Below are 17153 nucleotides of genomic sequence, written 5' to 3'. Positions count from 1 at the left end.
AGATGCTGATCTGTTGGATTATTTCTTTTCTTCTTTTTTTTTTTTTTAAACAGAGTCTTGCTTTGTCGCCCAGGCTGGAGTGTAATGGCATGATCTCAGCTTACTGCAACCTCCACCTTCCAGGTTCAAGTGATTCTCCTGCCTCAGCCTTCTGAGTAGCTGGAATTACAGGCACGCTGCCACCAGCTAATTTTTTTGTATTTTTAGTAGAGATTGGTTTTCACCATGTTGGCCAGGGTGTTCTCAGTCTCTGGACCTCATGATCTACATGCCTCGGCCTCCCAAAGTGCTGGGATTATAGATGTGAGCCACTGCGCCCTGCCTGAACTGTTAGATTTTAAAGCAAGATCTGTTAGGGGTCCATATTTGAAGGCAGCGTTATTTTCTCTGTTCATGGCATCTGAACACATCTGGTATATGTCTCCCTCTCTATCAGGAGCCAGACAGTCCAGATGGTTCCAGCAGTTTGTGAAAAGCAGGCCTTTGCCAGTTGGCAGTCCTCTCTCTGTGTAAGACCTCAACCTCAGCGCCCTAAGCGAAACTGTCCTTTGAGATGTGCAGACATTCCTGGTTCTGCCTGTGAGTCTCAGTTTCTGCCCTGAAAATATCCTACTGCTTTTGGTCAGCCACTAAGCTTCATGTTGGATGGCTGTGAATATCTGTGAATTGTTGAGTGAAGGAAGTATTACCTTCATTTGGTTGTGAAAGTCTCTCCATGTTCCACTCAACCCTCAACTGGTTTTCACATGGAGACTAAATTTCAGAACAATCAGGATTCTCATTTTTCCTTAGCTCTAATCTTGAATTAAGATGTATTATTGGCCGGGCACAGTGGCTCACACCTGTAATTGCAGCACTTTGGGAGGCCAAAGTGAGCGGATCACCTTAGGTCGGGAGTTCCAAGACCAGCTTGGCCAATATGGTGAAACCCTGTCTCTACTGAAAATACACAAATTAGCCAGGCGAGGTGGCGGGTGCCTATAGTCCCAGCTACTCAGGAGAATCACTTGAATCCTGTAGGTGGACATTGCAGTGAGCCGAGATCTGTACTCCAGCCTGGGCAACAGAACAAGATTCTATCTCAAAAAAACAAATGTATTATTAATCTTCAGAGTGACAGTCTGACTGTTTAAATCTCTCATGTAATCCAGCTTGATGGCGTGTTGGGACCTGATTGACCCTCCCATCCTAAACAACTGAAAATCAACACCGTATGAAACAGCACTGCTCAGTGTTAGATGCCTGCAGTTTGCAAGGTCCCAGAGCGAAGGGGCAGATCAGGAGTCTTGTGATTTCCCGGCGTCTCACATGGAGGGCCTCTTGATGCACAGGAGCATGCAGAGCCCAGCCGCTCCCTGAGAGGAGGCAGTGTGGAGTTTGGGGACACTGTGGAGGCTGGAACAGAGGGTGCGGAGTAATGGAGAGGAAAGAAGTCCGTGGAGCGTTGTTTTGCTTTTATAGCTGGGTATTGACCAGCCTGCCAGTGTGAAGAGGCTGTTAAGGCCAAGGAAAGAATCCCCAGAAAAGAGCAGGTAGAAAAAAATCCCCACAGCAAAAGGAGCGTGGGAAGAGTGTGTCCACAGTGAAAGACGTGGAGGGTGGGGTTACAGCCCCAGCAGTGGAGCCAAATTAACCCGATGTAAAGGGCTGCTCTGAAGCCACCTCACAAAAACATAGAAGCAAGCCTCAAAGGATGGCGCTCACTCCAGGTAACTTTCTGTTTTTAATTTTAGCTGCAGGGGGTACATGTGTAGGTTTGTTATGTGAATCTATTGTGTGATGCTGAGATTTGGGCTTCAGTGGAACTCTTTACCCAAGTAGTGAACATAGTAGCCAGTAGATAGTTTTCCAACCCTTGACCTTTTCTTTTCCTCCCCTTTTTAGAGTCTCTGGTGTCTGCTGTTTCCATATTTATGGCCCAATGTGTACCCAGTGTTTAGCTCCCACTAGTAAGTAAGAGCATGTGGTGTTTGGTTTTCTGTTCCTGCAGTAATTCATTTAGGGTAATGGCCTCTGGCTGTATCCGTGCTGCTGCAAATGACATGACTTCATTCTTTTTTATAGCTGCATAGTATTCTATGGTGTCTGTGTATCACATTTTCTTTATCCAGTCCACCATTGATAGACACCTAGGTTGCTTCCATGTCTTTGCTATTGTGAATAGCGCTGTGGTAAACATACGAGTGTATGTGTGTTTTTGGTAGAATGGTTTCTTTTCCTCTGGGTGTATATGCAGTAATGGGATTGCTGGGTCAATAGTAATGCTATTTTTTGTTGTTGTTGTTCTTTGAGAAATCTTCAAACTGCTTCCCACAGGTGCTAAACTAACTTACAATCCCAGCGACAGTGTATGTGTGCCTTTTCTCCTCAGCCTCACCAGCACCTCTTGTTCCTTTGATTTTTTACGAGTAGCCATTCTGACTGGCATGAGATGGTATCTCATGGTGGTTTGATTTTCATCTCTCCAATGATTAGTGATGTTGAACATTTTTCATATTTCTTGGCCACTTGTGTGTCATCTTTTGAGAGGTGTATGTTCATGTTCTTGGCCCGCTGTTTAATGGGGTTGTTTTTACTTGTTGATTTGTTTAAGTTCCTTATGGATTCTGCGTATTAGACCTTTGTTGGATGCATAGTTGCTAATATTTTCTCCCACTCTGTAATTCATCTGTTTCCTCTGTTGTCAGTCTGTCCCTGTCAGGTTTTGCTGCCAAGTGAGAAATAAAAATCTTTCTGTTTTTCAAACTCACTTACTTCCTCAGAGGCTGCTGACAGCATCCCTGACCGTGGTCTCCTGCCCCGCCGAAATTGCGAATTGACTGCGATTATGAGCGGATTGGAGTAATTGTGAGTAATTGCTTTCTCTAGGAGGTAGGCACTTGCAACTCCAGGAAGACTTAGATTTCAGTGAAAAAAAATTTCTGAGAAATTAACCTGTGGAATTAATTGTGTGTGTGTGTGTGTGTGTGTGTGTGTGTGTGAAGTAACCTGCAAAATGTTAGTATTTTGTATCCTTGTAATAGCTGAGAGATCTATCCTGACCCAACTTCCCATTTGCAAGTGCACAGAAAACAGCTGGAGAACAGCGCTGGATAGCAACTTTATACTCCTAGCGACTTCCAGAAACCGAAGCAGCCTCTCTAAGTAGCAGAGATTGGTTTGTCGACTGCCAGCCGCCGTTTAAAATAAAGTCACAAACTTAAATGCTCTGTTTTTCCAGCACATGGCTGCGCTGTCTCAGGTCATTATGAGCAACTTCCAAGCCTGGACCTCGTGTAAAATTGCAGATTCTGACTCTGTAGGTCCAGGAGGGCCTTGAGAAGTAGCATCCTAAGAAGCTCCCAGGGCAGCCGCTGCGGCTGCAGGTCCAAGTGCCACACTTTGAATAGCAAGACCTTAAGGCACTTCTGGTCTCTGTACTTCCAGTTCTCTCAAGAGACTTGGCATCCCGCAGCCATTTCGGAGAGACTGTTTGTGCCAGCTCTACCCCCTTTGAGGGTACAACAAGCCAGGAATCACTGAGAGCGGGACTGGAAGGTAACCTGAATAAAACTGGTGATGGGGAGTTATGACGAAGCCACCATGGGCCCTGCTGTCGCCAACAGAATCCCCTTGCCCTGACATCGAGCTAGGGAGGTGTGTTCAAAATCAGGGGAAGACTCTTGGGAACGTGAGGGGAGAAGGTGAGATTTGAAGGGCTGTTGTAATCCCCGTGGCAGATTTCACCTTAGTTCTGGTCGGCAGCTAACACATTGAACAGCTTGCTTATTTATTTCAATATGTATGGAAGGGAGGAAGGTCGAGGGCCTTACACACATAGGTAGGAGAGCATCACCATTGCTATCAGCCGATGGCCACGGGCCTGCTGGGTGCCCACCGCCTCTTTGGCTTGCCCCAAGATTCCAACTTGTGGGCCTAATCCTATGGAGGAGGAGCAGGCAGAGGCACTCAGCAGATGGGGAGAGGTTGCAAATATTCATTTGTGAGGATTTATTTCTCTATCTTCCACTCTCGGAGCACAATACCAGCTATGTTTTGGCCCTGTGTCACCACGATGGGAGAAGTCCCTGTCTGCCTGGTTCCTTTCCCAGGCGCCGTGTGGGGTATGGGACCTTCCCTGTCGCCCTCTTCCCACCCCCTGTCCATCACACAGATGGCCACTACTGTTTATGAATGGAAATGTCCAGAGAAAAGCATCACCTAAAACTTCAAAGGACTGCTAAGTCCTGGCTCAGGCTTCCCATGGAAATTCCATCCCAAGTCCAGGAAAACACTTCCATTTACACAGCCTATCGGCCACATTGTATGCATCTGTTTGGCTGCCGAATGAAAGAATTTTGGGGGACTTATTGTTGTAAGACATTTATTATAACACAAGGGAGAACTAGCTGGCCATGGTTCCACATTCAAACAAATTCAGATGCTTCCATCTTTCATGTGTTGCTCAAAAATCACAAACATCTGTGGGGAAAACCAAGGTATTGTAGATACTACACGAAGGTGATGTTCCTACATTCAGGATGCTAAATACAAACCGAAGGCCATGCAGAAGTGTAATGCATCCTTTAATGTCAAAACCCAATTTTTCTTCTCTGCTTTAAAAGGGAACACTTTCTGTTTTCACAAACAAGTTGGTCGGGTCGAATTCTTTTCGGAACAGCAGTCCTGCGCTAAACACCGGTTCTTGCCTCCCCACCCCCATTCTCTAAAATAAATCCAGCAACCTGGGAGGAGGCGCATGTGTGCTGCTGCAGCCTTCTGCTGCCCACTCCACGCAGCACCACTTAGACCAAGGAGGAATGGCAGCTTTCCAGCTCAAAGTCAACTCATTAGAAGAAAAGGTGGGAGACTGGGGGTGACAAATCGCTGATTTGTCCAAGGTTGCTATCCACTGCTGGTCTTTGCCTCAAAGGCCAAGGGCAGAGGCCTTGCCGGGCAGGCGCTGTGTTCTGGGCCCTGGCCTCACGCAGTGGTCAGCGGGTTGGCCACACGGCCCAGGAAGTACAGGGCAGTGGCATCTTGATCATACACAGCAAACAGGAATGGGTAGTTCAGGGTCAACTCCAGGACCTCAGGCCCCTTAGGCTGTTGGGTAGACTCTGTGGGCTCTTTCTCATCCGCTTCGAGTTCAAAAAAAATGCTGTTCAGCACCTGCAAAGCAGCAGACATGAGGATCATTCTGAGGGCGCACTGGGTGACCCAGGATGCTTGGGGCTAGAGGGCCGGCAAGGGCTCAGGACCTCCGTGATATGCACTGTCCTAGAAGAGCACATTTTCCAGCCTGCCAGGAGGATGCACAGTGTATGCCTGCCCCTCAGTGTAGGCAAGGGTGTGTCTGTGTAGATGACCCTCACTCAGCCACGATGGCCAAACTCACCAGCTGGCTCCTCCCCAACACACCCCACACATCCTCCCATCTTCACGCTCCTCCCTGCTGGCCTGGGCAGAATTCCTGGCTCCCTTGGCTGTGGCCCACCAGTGTCAGTGCTTAGCTAACTTAGCACGGAGGGCTCATCCCGCCAGCCCCTGGAACTCTCACTTTCTCTCCAGAACCTAACAGAGGGCCCAGAGCATAGAAGCACGTCCTGGATGTGCATGGTGCCACATGGCAGGGGGACATTCTGTCTGCTGCCCAGCATTTCCCTGAAGAAGGGGCTGGACCCATGGCACCAGGTCCAGGGCTGCTCACTCTCTTTCTCCCAGTTTCAACTTTGCTGTAGGATCCCTGGACGACCTGAAGCAAGGCCAGGCCCATGGACCACACCCCCAGCAGGAGGCGGCAGAGCAGGGGTGGGGAGGGATTTACTGCTCTGCACCTGGAAAGCCCCGAAACGCTCTGGCCACTTCTCTCCCACCCTTGGCCCTACTCTCCTCTCCCTCTTGCCTGCTGGCCCCATCCACAGCCTCCTCTGTGTCCCTTCCATCCACACCTCCACCCTGTGAACACTCCAAACCCGGGTCAGGCACCGACACAGGCTCGCGCGTACCTTTCCCACCCTGAGGTTGTCGTTGCTCATTTTTTGCAGGTTCAGCTCGGTGCCGAGAATGGTGGGCAGCTCAGCCTGGGCGAGCAGGTCCTGCAGGTCATAAGATCCTCGCAGCACCAGCCGGGGCATGGTCAGGCGGATGGCCCTGGGGAGGCAATGCACAGTTAGGACGGTTCCAGGCAACACAGCAAGGGCTCTCCCAGAAGCCAGGTGGGCATATGCTGCTTGCACCTGACCCTGACAATGGGGATGTTTGCCCCCTTCACCCAACTAGGTCATCCTCCCCCTTGGGGAAAATTTCAGCAAAACCTACAAAAAAAAAAAAAAAGCAAAACTGTTCATGTCATTTGAAATACTATGAGAGGGACATAGAACATTATTTACCGGTGGGGACCTAGGAACAGTTGTCCTTCGGCACATTCTGTTTTTAGGTTGGCTGCATCGAAGGTGTGTTGCTTGGGTAATTTTACAATGCTATTCCCTAAAATAATGCACTGTGTCTCATTACTGCTACAGCGGTGTTCTTGATGACAAGACACCCATGAAAAGGAGAGAGGCGGGAGGGTGCAGCGTCAGCCTCGTGCTGGACACGTTGCTATGTCAACTCGACTGATCTTCATATAGAGCCTCTTCCATCTTTTGGCATCCCTCAGAGCCCGTGGACATTTCTAGGGATGTACTGAGCACTTGTAAGAGTTACAGTACATCTGTCTTCACAGCAGCTCAAAGGCGGAAGCAACCCACGTGTCCATTGATGGATGAGGGGATTCACAAAAGGTGGTAACCACATGCAATGGAGTATCACTCAGCCTTCAAAAGGAAGGACATTCTGACACATGCTACAACATGGTGAGCCTCGAGGACATCGTGGTGGTTGCCAGGGGCCAAGGGTAAGGGGGCATGGAGAGTTAGTGTTTCAGTGGGGCAGAGCTTCAGTCTGGGAAGATGAGAAGATAAATGGGGATGGATGGTGATGGCTGCACCACACGGGGGATGTGCCTGCTGCCACTGGACTGTGCACTCGGAAATGGTTACAACGGCAAATTTTGTTACGTATATTTTACCATCATACTTTTTAAAACATAAAAAACACCCAGAGTTGACATCAGGAAGCCATCATGTCACTTAGTGACTCAATGCCTGCCTCTGGGAGCAGATTTCCAGACCTCAGTGATCTGGAGTGATGTGTAGGTTGAGTCCCGGGCTCTGTAGAAGGGAACTGCTGCAGGAAAGAGAAGCTACTGACACTTGTCCCCATCCAGCCACCAGCAAGGGCATTCTGGAGTCCAGGGACACTCCCTGAGAATGTCCCACCCCCCGGTCACATGCAGTCTGAACCCTCCTGGCAAGTCAGTCCCAAGAAGCTCTTGGATGCCACAGATGTGCTGTGTGTCAGGCGTGGGCCAAAAAGGTCCTCTCTCAGAGGGCGAATTGCAATGTTTTGTCTCCCTCCAAAACTAGCAGGCAAATATAAGTGTAGAAAAAGCATTCTTCCTCCCCTCCTTTACCACCATGCCTGCACCTGAGAGCAGACACTAACTGGAGAGCTGGGTGCTGGGTGGATGGAGAGCTGGTGGACGGACACACTGCCGCCTGCCCAGCTCTGTGCCATCACGGCCCTGCCCTGCTCTGCGCCCAAGGCTCAGCTCATGTGTGTCTACTCCCAACCCCATCCCCAGCCCGGGCAGAAGGACAGTGCGGCTCCCACATTCCAGAGGAGACCCGGATGGAGGTTCCTACCGGGGAGACAGTTTATTCATCCAGTTGAGGGAGTTCTGCTGGAAGGTGAGGTCCTCTAGCTTGTCCAGGTCAGAGGTGTAGTGAGGCTGGATCAGCAGCAGGCAGGCGCTCTCAGTGAAGGGCACTTGAGTCACCGAGAATTTGTCCTGGGCATCGCTCCAGTGCTGGAAGGTGCCCGTGCCAGAAAGCATAGGGACAGACACTGAGGTGCTGTTGTCTACCCAGAACTCCTGGGGCTCAGCCAGCAGAGAGAAGCCCTTCATCTTCCCTGAAATCCAGACGGGAGATGGGGAGGGAAGAGTCAGCCGGGAGGGGGCAGGGAAGAGGGCTGGCAGACACCAAAAGCCCAGATCCTGCCCCCTCCCTGCCTCAGCCTCCTTCCCTTGCCTGCCCCAAGCCACTCTGCATTCTCCTGGCCACAGGACCCCAAGTGTGCCTCAAGGCTTCCTCCTACAAAATGCAGCCATTTGAGTTCATTAAGGCAGCCCTAACCACCACCTGCTGAAGACACACAACATGCCAACTAGGAGTTTTGCATCTGTCACCTTAAGGGACATACCCCACTGGCACCTGCCAGGCCAACCCAAACCTAGATCTGTTCTGACCCAAAAACTGTTGTTTGACACACTTATTTTTTAAAAATTTGAAGAGATGTTATTTTCTTTTTTTGAGATGGAGTCTCACTCTGTTGCTGAGGCTGGAGTGCAATAGTGTGATCTTGGCTCACTGCAACCTCTGCCTCCCGAGTTCAAGAGATTCTCCTGCCTTGGCCTCCCGAGATGTTATTTTTTAGAGTGACTTTAGGTTCACAGCAAAATTGAGCAGAATGTACAGAAAGTTCCCATATAACTCCTGTCCGCCCCCCACACAGCCTCCCCCACTACCAACATCCCACACCAGAGCAGCCCATCTGTTGCAATTGATGAACCTACATTGACGCGTCCTCAGCACTCAAAGTTGATCATTTTCTTTGGGGCTCCCTCCTGGTGTTTTACATTCTATGGGTTTGGACGCATGTAGAATGACATGCAGCCACCCCATGCTATCCCACTGCTCCTCAAGGCCCCCGTCCATGCTCACTTTTTAATCCGTGTCCAGCCCCAGCCATGTAGAGCCTGCCAGCTGTCCTGTGGCCTCCACCCTCCCCAACACAGTCATAGAATACAGATCTGGCCACACAGGCTGAGGAACAAGGCTCCATTCTTCGGCAGCCCTTACTACTCGGGAGACTCACATGACCTCGCTGTGACTAATAGATTTGCTCACTGGGCCTTGGGGGCAGGGGTGAGCCCTCTGTCTCCCCTCCTGCTCACAGGCCCATGGAGAAGACAGCTCAGGAGAGCCCGGCGTGGGAGAAGGACGCAAATGTGGGTTTGAGGCAGTACCTGGGGTCTCTCCATGACAGTAGCCCACCCTCCGCCTGGACCTCATGCTAGCACATCCCTGCCCTCAGCTGTCCTCATCTTGAAAGGCCCATTTTGCGTTCGCTTTTAGGAGAACAAGGTAAAGTTGTGTATGAGTTTGTCACAGAGCAGTCCCCTGGGCACGTGGCCCTGGGAGTCTTAAGTAGAAAGGGCTCAGAAACAGTGAGGCCTTCCTTTGTACTGGGGCTCCCAGCATGAAAGTAGGGGAGCTGGGGGTACAGAGCTCCCAACAGGTGGGAGCCGGGCACGGCTGTGCCTCCCCTGGGCCTGGGTCTCATGAGAAGGGAGTGGCAGACCTGGCATATTCCTCATCCTCAGTCCTCGGAGCACTCAGCCTTGGGAGGGCAGGTGAGCATGAAACTGCAGGGTCCCCTCCCAGGTTCCCTGCAGGGACCTCGGTGCTGCCCACTGGGCTGGCAGGATGCTTTTAGTTTAAAGGGAGAAAGGGACAATTCTTTTCTTCCAACAAACTCAACCAGAGAAGGGAAGCTGCCTCCAAAAAGATGTTGGAATTTGACATGAGGGTGGCTGCCCTCTTCCCTCTGCTCGTCTGACACTCACAGCTTGCCATTCTCACCCAGAGGCTAGGTAAATCTCTCAAGGTCAAGTCAGCTGGTGTCATGGAACCTGCCAGGGCCAGCACCCCATGCTCAGGAGCACAGAGAGTGCTGGGCAAAGGGAGCCCATTGGGCCCCAGATCCTCAGGTCTCTCTAGTAGTTCACATCCAGCTGCCTGCTGAGGTCACGTGAATAGAACGTCGTTGCTAAAGGGAAACATAGAGGTCCTGAGACAACCCCTGATCTCCTTGCTGGACAGACCGTGTAGGCAGGAAGGGGCTGTCTCCTTCGATGAAAACTGAGGCCAGCAAAGGTTAGGAAGTGGGGTGGGGCAGGGCAGCGTGTGGTGATGGCCAGCAACGATTCCAGGCTTCCTTCGAGTTCCGATGCAATTGGCTAAAAAGCCAAGAAAAATCTTGCTCCTGGCCTGGCTCTGCGGTCTGGGTCAGGTGGATGGGCTCTCTTCTGAAGGGAGACCCATTTCGGAGGCCACTGGCTTTCTTGCCTTTGCTTCTGCAGGACCCTCCTTCTCGGCGAGGCTTCCTCACAGGGCTCATCCTAGGGACAGCAGGCCGAGCCCACATGTCCCCCGTCTGCCCTGCACAGCATGTGGCCACCCTCAACCAGGCACCTCTTGGGCTGGCCTCGGCCCCTGTGGCCAGTCAGTGCCAGGGCTGAGAAATCTCCCCATCTATCACCTCCCCCAAACCCGAAGGCAGAGACTTCAAGGATGTTGTCATGGTAAGAAAATCACACGCGCCATTGAACCTCTTTCTCCACAGTCCTGTCCTCCACCACCTGCCTGGCTCTCTGTCCCCCACGAGGTTACACATCTTGACAGAGCCCTATCAATGTCTCTCAGATGCATCCCTCTGCCCCGCCCCACCCATGGATTTGCCGAGCTGCTCCCCGAGCGTGTGTTCCCGTGACTGTGTGCCTGGACTCTTGCATAACCTTCAAACAACCTCCCTGCCCCCAGTCCACACATGCAGGCTTCCGGATGGCCTCTGAACAGAACTTGTCCTCATTCCCACACCTACCCAGCATGGCATTCAAAGTGACTCCAGCTCTGCCCTCCCCAGGCCCACTGTCTGGTTCAACACTCCTGCCAAGCCAACCGCCCCGTCCTCATTCCTTGCCCCAAACTCTGCAAGCTCGGCTCACGACGCTTGCTCTGGCTTCACCAGCCCTGTTCCCCTCACTGCCAGGCCAGACCTGCCCACCACTCCCCAGTGACCTCTGCCCTCTGAGGGCTCCGAGCCCTCCCTGAGCACCTTGTAGAGTGCGTTTCCCTGCAGCTCCATATCCTAGGCATTTGCCCATTAGTCTTTAAAAGCCTAGGGTCAGGGCTGATATATCCCTCCTCTGGCTTCCTCTGAGATGCCAGGCTCAAAGTCTTACAGGTAGCAAATCCTCAATGATTATTTGTTAAATGAATGTTTTAAGCAATCTTTGGCTGGGTACAGTGGCTCACGCCTATAATCCCAACACTATGGAAGGCTGAGGTGGGAGGATCACTTGAAGCCAGGAGTTCAAGGCTACAGTGAGCAATGATTGCACCACTGCACTCCAGCCTGGGTAACAGAATGAGACCTTGACTCAAAAACAACAACAACAATAACCAAAAAACAAAAAATCAACAATCTTTGTAGTAGGGGATTTTGTAGTAGGGGTTTTCATTAATGCCTGTCCTAACATGAAAGTGATTTAAGCAAGCCAATTGGTTATTTCGGCATGGGCCAGGGAGCCTACTTCCTGACCTTCTCAAGAGACATGAACCTGTCCCTTCTGAGCACAGAGCTTGGCTGTGGGTCCAGGAGGTGTGGGTGGAAATCCCAGGCCCCCCACTGGTGGCTGTGCCGTCTTGAGCAAGGCACTTTGTTTCTCTGAGTCTCTATTTCTTCGTGGGTAAACAAAGGCACAAATACCTCTTCACTACATCATTAGAGGATTAAACAATGTCAGAAAAAGGATGTAGCATAGGGCAGCAGGTCAGGGAGGTGGATACCCATCCAGGAACCCAGCGGAGCAGCCACGTCCCTAATTCTCAAGGTGGTCACCAAGTGTGTCCTCAGGGCTGCCCCCTGCCCACCTCCAGGGCCTGACCTGCTGAGCTCAGCTACGCATTGGGTGCAGAGCTGGCAGACGGGTTTGCCTCACCTTGGAAGTGGACGTAGGTGTTGAAAACCAGGTTGCTGTCCACACTGGCTCCCGTCAGGGGGCTGCTGACCTTCCACCCTGTCACGGCCTGCACGAACCTGTCGATCTTCTCGGCAGTGACATCCAGGTCTGTGGAGAAGTCCAGAGAGCGTGGGAGGACCACGGGGGCATAGAGAGCCAGGCCCTGCACAAACGGCTGCTTCAGGTGCAGGCCTGGGGCTGTGAAGAGGCCCACCACTGTGGACAGTAGCAGCTGGGCCTGGCCCTCAGCCCTGTCCTGGGCCACCAGAAGGCCCTGGATAGCCTGCAGGGCAGAGAGGACCTTGTGCGCATCCAACCGGGAAGTGCAGTTCTCGTCCTTCCAAGGGACGCCGAGGATTGCCTGTAGCCTGTAGGCTGTGCGGTTGGAGGCTCCCAGGTAGAGAGAGGCCAGAGTGCCAAAGACAGCCATCGGGGAGAGGACAGTGGCCCCTTGGACCACGCCCCACAGCTCACTGTGCATGCTGTATATGTGGAAGCTCAGGAAGTTGGCCAGCATCCCCACCGTCGCGGCCCTCAACTTGTCTTCAGTGCTGAGTTTTGCAGCAACGAGCACAAGCTGGTCCTGCAGGGCCTTCTCATCCACAGGGAGCGACTTGGCCTGGATTGGAGCAGGTATGAAGGTGGGATCTTCGGGCTTCCCTGCATTGGCCTTTGCCAGCTCCTCACAGGTACTCTCGTTGTGGATGACGAGGTGGAAGGGGTGTATGTACACCCGGTCACCTGTGGCCAGGCCAGCCCAGGCCAGGAGGCAGAGGATAGTGACCCTCAGGCTCACGCCAGCAGGAGGCATCTCGGACTGGGGCGCCCGCTTCTGCATACCCTGAAATATCATTTTGCAAAGGATGAAAGGTGATTATTAACTGACCATTAAGTGCCATCTAACCAGACTTTTCGTTGTCTCAGTATTCCCTGCCACCATTTAGTGCAGAATAAATCCATTCAGGTCTACAAAAAAAGAAGAGAAGAAATGGATTCAAAGCTCCATGGAAAATATCTACATGACCCAATGCAAGTGTTGAAGTCCTCAACCTCAGGACCTCCGAATGTCACCATATTTGGAGACAGGATCTTTAAAGAGATGATTAAGTTAAAATAAGGCTAGGAGGGTGGGCCCTGATCTAATATGACTGTGTCCTCATAAGAAGGGGCGATGAGGACACAGACACACACAGAGGGAGGACCATGTGAGGACACGGAGAGAAGACAGCCATCTACAGGCCAAGGAGGGAGGCCTCAGAGGAAAGCAGCTCTGTGGACAGCTTGATCCCGGCCGCCAGAACTGTGAGATAACACATTTCTGTTGTTGAAGCCTCCCGGCCTGTGGTACTTACAGCAGCCCAAGCAGACCAAGACATGCTCACGCCTGTGGCAATAAGTTCTCTCCTAGAGAGGCAAGTGTGTGCCACTCAGTAGGTGGAGGCCCTCCAGCCCCCTGAGATGCTCATTAAATGGCCCTAGGGTGAGGCGTGGGAATGGTTTTGTCATCTCCTTTTGGTCCTCACATACAGCCAGGATTGAGCTGGTTCAGCTCAAAGCCCAAGCATTTCCCACCTATCTCGACCCCCAAACCAGCTCTCAACCATCCCTGCACAGCACTATCCCCTGCAGAGCCCCGAAGGCAGCCTACCCAGCCTGACCTGCTCACTGACAGTCGGATTCCTCAGTCTGTGCTGGGACCAGGTGTAGATCAAAAAAAAAAAAAAAAAAAAAAAAACACCACCACCAACAAAAAATTCTCGGGTGACTCTAATATGTAAGCAGGGCTCAGAACCCCTGCCCTATACATGGCTCAGGGGAGCTCCGGCACCAAGCTCTCTCAAAGGCCCCGCAACTGTGCTTCAGCCTCAGCTGCTGCAAATGAAAGCAACCTGAGACCCCAGAAGAGAACGTTCTTGGGCTGGCCCTGCTAATTCATTTCATCTGACTCCTCTCTATCAAAGGGATGAACATTTATTCTGTTGATTCAATCAATTCTAACAGTTTGGCTGGGTGTGGTGGTTCACACCTGTAATCCCAGCTCTTTGAGAGGCTGAGGTGGGCACACAAGGTCAGGAGATCGAGACCATCCTGGCTAACATGGTGACACCTCATCTCCACTAAAAAAAATACAAAAAATTAGCTGGGTGTGGTGGCACGTGCCTGTAGTCCCAGCTACTCAGGAGGCTGAGGCAGAAGAATCGCTTGAACCCTGGAGGTGGAGGGTGCAGTGAGCCGAGATCGCACTGCTGCATTCCAGCCTGGCGACAGAGCAAGACTCTGTCTCAAAACAAACAAAAAAACCAATTCTAACAGTTTGTACCACATCTCACTCATTTCTTGTGGAGGGGGCGTGCTGCAATATCGTCACCTGTTAGTCTTTTCTGTCCCCACAGGGCTAGGCCGGGCTTCCTTGGAGCTGTGGCATGTCATCACTGACTCAAGGTCACCTTGATGCCAAGATTTTTCTGCTTCACCCAAGCACACCCGGTCATTCTTCTTACACTGGCCACTGGCTTCCCTCACCCAGACTGGTAACCAGCACCTGCCTTCAACACAGTGCATCTGCCGACTTGCCTGATGTGTTTTAGTCTGCTCCAGTCATTCACTTGCCAAAGAGACTTTGACTTCTGACCTCAGCTATCATCTCACCCCCATCCCCATGCATTTGACTCCATCCACTGTTCTCGGGAAGAGGCATGCGACATGGAAAAACAGAACAGAAAACTCTCCCTGCGCCATCCAGGCCTTTCTGTGCAGAGAAGCCTCAGTCGCCAGTTCACACCTAATCTAGACAGTCCCATCAAATTGGATCATCAGGGGAAATCTGTGGGAACCGACTGCTGGGAAGTCCTGCCTGACAAGCGCGGACTGGTTCAGGGTTCGGATGGTGCGGGTCAGTGCCGCCACTCACTGTGCTGCTCCTGCGCAGGCACAGTCTCCCGAGACGCAATTCCACGGGCCGTTTTTGAGGCAGAGACTGCTGTTTGTTCTCGGGTGTGATCTGCGGCTGCTCCCTAGGCTGGTTCCAGGTCTGCACGCAGCCGGGTCCTGGGAGCCACGGACCTGACACCCTCGCCCTGAGTGCCCCTCCGCCTTCTCCCCTCCTGCCCCTCCGCCTTCTCCCCTCCTGCCCCTTCCTCTTCACCAGCGCCCGCCCCTTCTCTGTGCCTGTACTTCTCCCGGGCTGCATGCTAAAGGTGAGGATGGCAGCTCACCCTCCTGTGGTGCCTGTCATTTCCGAGGCACCGTTCCTACATCAACCCCTCTGACCTCAACACAGTCCTCACCTTCCCTGAGGTTTCCTTGATGCTGCATTTCACCCTGCAGCTTTCCCCACCACGCCGGCACTCAGCTCTCTCATCCTGCTCCCCTTTTCTCTTGATAACCCTCTGTACCGTGTAGTTCTGCCCTTATCCTGTCCAGCGTCTTTGCTCTGATGCAAATGAGCCCAGGGAGCAGGGTTCTCGGTGTCGTGTTTACTGATACAGCCCACATTCACGGGATGGTCCCTGGGACTTAACTACATCCTGGAGAAGTAGTTAATGAATTGCTTCATGCTGTTTTGCAGAGGAGCAGAGAGGTCAAAGTCTCTTCCCAGCTGTTCAAAGACACACAGCTGGGAAGAGACAGAACTAGGACTCTGACCCAGGCCCCTGACTCTGTCATCCACAAGCTTAAGCACCAACCTATGCTGCCCTCTAATAAAATTAGAATCTGCCTTTTAGCTTATTCCAAAGCTTAGAAAGCACTTTCACGTTATATTTGCTCTCTTCAGCTCTACCAGAGCCCCTGAGAGAGGGCGCCCGGGCATCATGATTAGTCCCATTTCACAGACGGGCAAATGGAGGTTGAGAGAGACTGTGACCAGCCTGATGACACACAGGCAGTCTCAAGGGAGGGGTACAGTGACCACTCTGGGGGTCCCAGCTGGGGGCTGACCGAGCCTGGCCCTTCCCTCCAGCCCCACTTCCCGCACAAGCCCTGCTGCTCCTTCTGATGGCAAGAGGAGCCGGGGAACTCTTGGGCATGGTGACTCTGCTCCTGTGCCAGCCTGCTCCATCCCTGAGGACCCCAGCTCTTCTCAGCAGAAGCAGGAAGACCTGACCTTCTTGTCCTATGGCTAAGGAGGAGCAGCTTCCCTGTAAGACCCCAGGTGGGCACTGAGCGGTGGAAGCCCACGTCCTGGTGACTGGTCTTATGTGAGGGGAGAGGTGCTTCAGGCATCACCGGTACCCTCCACCGGACTTCTCCTGGCCTGCCCCTCAATTACATCTGAGAGAGACAAGGCTGAGGAGCTGAGAAGGGCCCCTGGCTTACCTTCTGCTGTAGTCTCCGGAACAAGGGCAGCTTCTTCCCCTGACCAGGCCACAAGGCCCTATTTATATCTGCGGGGTGGGGATGGAGCCGTTCCCAAGCTGTCTGCACAGGCTGGAGGTGGGTTACATCATTTGGCCAGACCACAGGCTGGCCGCGAGGACAGACGCCAGGAAGCGGCGCTCACACCGGGACCTCTTCCAGGAAGTCTTAGTGATCGATGCACAGTTTCACTGCTGAACAGAGTGAGCCGATGAGGGTCGAGTTACACATTTACCGAAGTTTGCAGGAGTGGAGGCCAAGGTTACCAGAAATGGGAGCGTCTCCCTAGGTGTGCGACAGCCTGAGGACAGCTGCCCAGGCCTTCTGACCCAGCCCCGGGAGACGCGCCCCTGAGAGGCCACAGGAACATGCAGACCAGGGTGCCGAGGGCAGAGGGCAGGGGAGAGTTGTTCTCAGGCACCGTGGGGGCCGCTTCTGACCCTGATGCTCACTCATGGGATGTGTGACCTTGAGCTGTTCCAAACAGCCATTTGATGCCTACCCCGTGTAAAGGCCTCAAATAGACACTGGGAAAAACACACAAGCAAGTGAAAAGTGCCTTCTGGAAGCTTCCAACGTAGCTGGGAGACTGTTAAACACCAACAATAGCACAGCCAGATTAAAAGACATGAACAAAATGCCTTCAGGATGCAGGAAGCCTTCACCGGTGAGAGCTGGGGAGGGGCCAGGGAGAGATGTCGCTGGAGCTGCACCTGGGGGACAAGTTGGTCCGACTTAGAAGCTACAGAAGGGCTTTTCTGAGGCAGAGGCTTGAGTGGCACTCACTAACAGGAGGGAGAGCATGGGTGGGGTGTGAGGGGAAATACAAGTGGGCCTGGGTGCTGGGCAGGAGGCTGGAGGAGGAGAGACTTGTCCAAACGGCTGCTGACGCCTGGCCGCAGTGGCC

At 52.5% G+C, this 17153-nt stretch overlaps 1 protein-coding gene across 2 annotated transcripts; it reads right to left on the bottom strand.

Annotated features, from left to right (window-relative positions):
• Positions 1 to 4549: 4549 nt before the first annotated feature.
• AGT (angiotensinogen) lies at positions 4550 to 16717 on the bottom strand. Of its 2 annotated transcripts, none has more exons than XM_032242358.1 (5): positions 16208 to 16717; positions 11870 to 12731; positions 7728 to 7995; positions 5988 to 6132; positions 4550 to 5151 (listed from the first exon to the last, which is right to left on the bottom strand). In XM_032242358.1, exons 2-5 carry the CDS (start codon positions 12726 to 12728, stop codon positions 4963 to 4965), a joined length of 1461 nt encoding a protein of 486 aa, XP_032098249.1. In that variant the 5' UTR covers positions 12729 to 12731; positions 16208 to 16717; the 3' UTR covers positions 4550 to 4962. The 2 variants fall into 2 exon arrangements, with proteins under 2 accessions (XP_032098249.1, XP_032098248.1); XM_032242357.1 differs by having other exon boundaries at positions 11870 to 12856; positions 16208 to 16411.
• Positions 16718 to 17153: the final 436 nt, after the last annotated feature.

The sequence above is a fragment of the Sapajus apella genome, unplaced genomic scaffold, assembly GCF_009761245.1.
Source record: "Sapajus apella isolate SASKATOON/1434 unplaced genomic scaffold, GSC_monkey_1.0 scaffold49, whole genome shotgun sequence".
NCBI lineage: Eukaryota > Metazoa > Chordata > Mammalia > Primates > Cebidae > Sapajus > Sapajus apella.
The sequence above is the reverse complement of the archived record's forward strand: the minus strand, read 5'-3'. Positions and strand labels throughout refer to the sequence as shown.

Bases quoted from the DNA above. Each gene is read 5' to 3' on its own strand.
- AGT (XM_032242357.1), bottom strand. From the start codon at position 12,743: ATGATATTTCAGGGTATGCAGAAGCGGGCGCCCCAGTCCGAGATGCCT. The intron at 6,133-7,727 runs GTAGGAACCTCC...TTGCCTCCCCAG, and splicing joins ATGAATAAACTGTCTCCCCG to GGCCATCCGCCTGACCATGC. The intron at 5,152-5,987 runs GTACGCGCGAGC...GCTGCTTTGCAG, and splicing joins ACAACCTCAGGGTGGGAAAG to GTGCTGAACAGCATTTTTTT.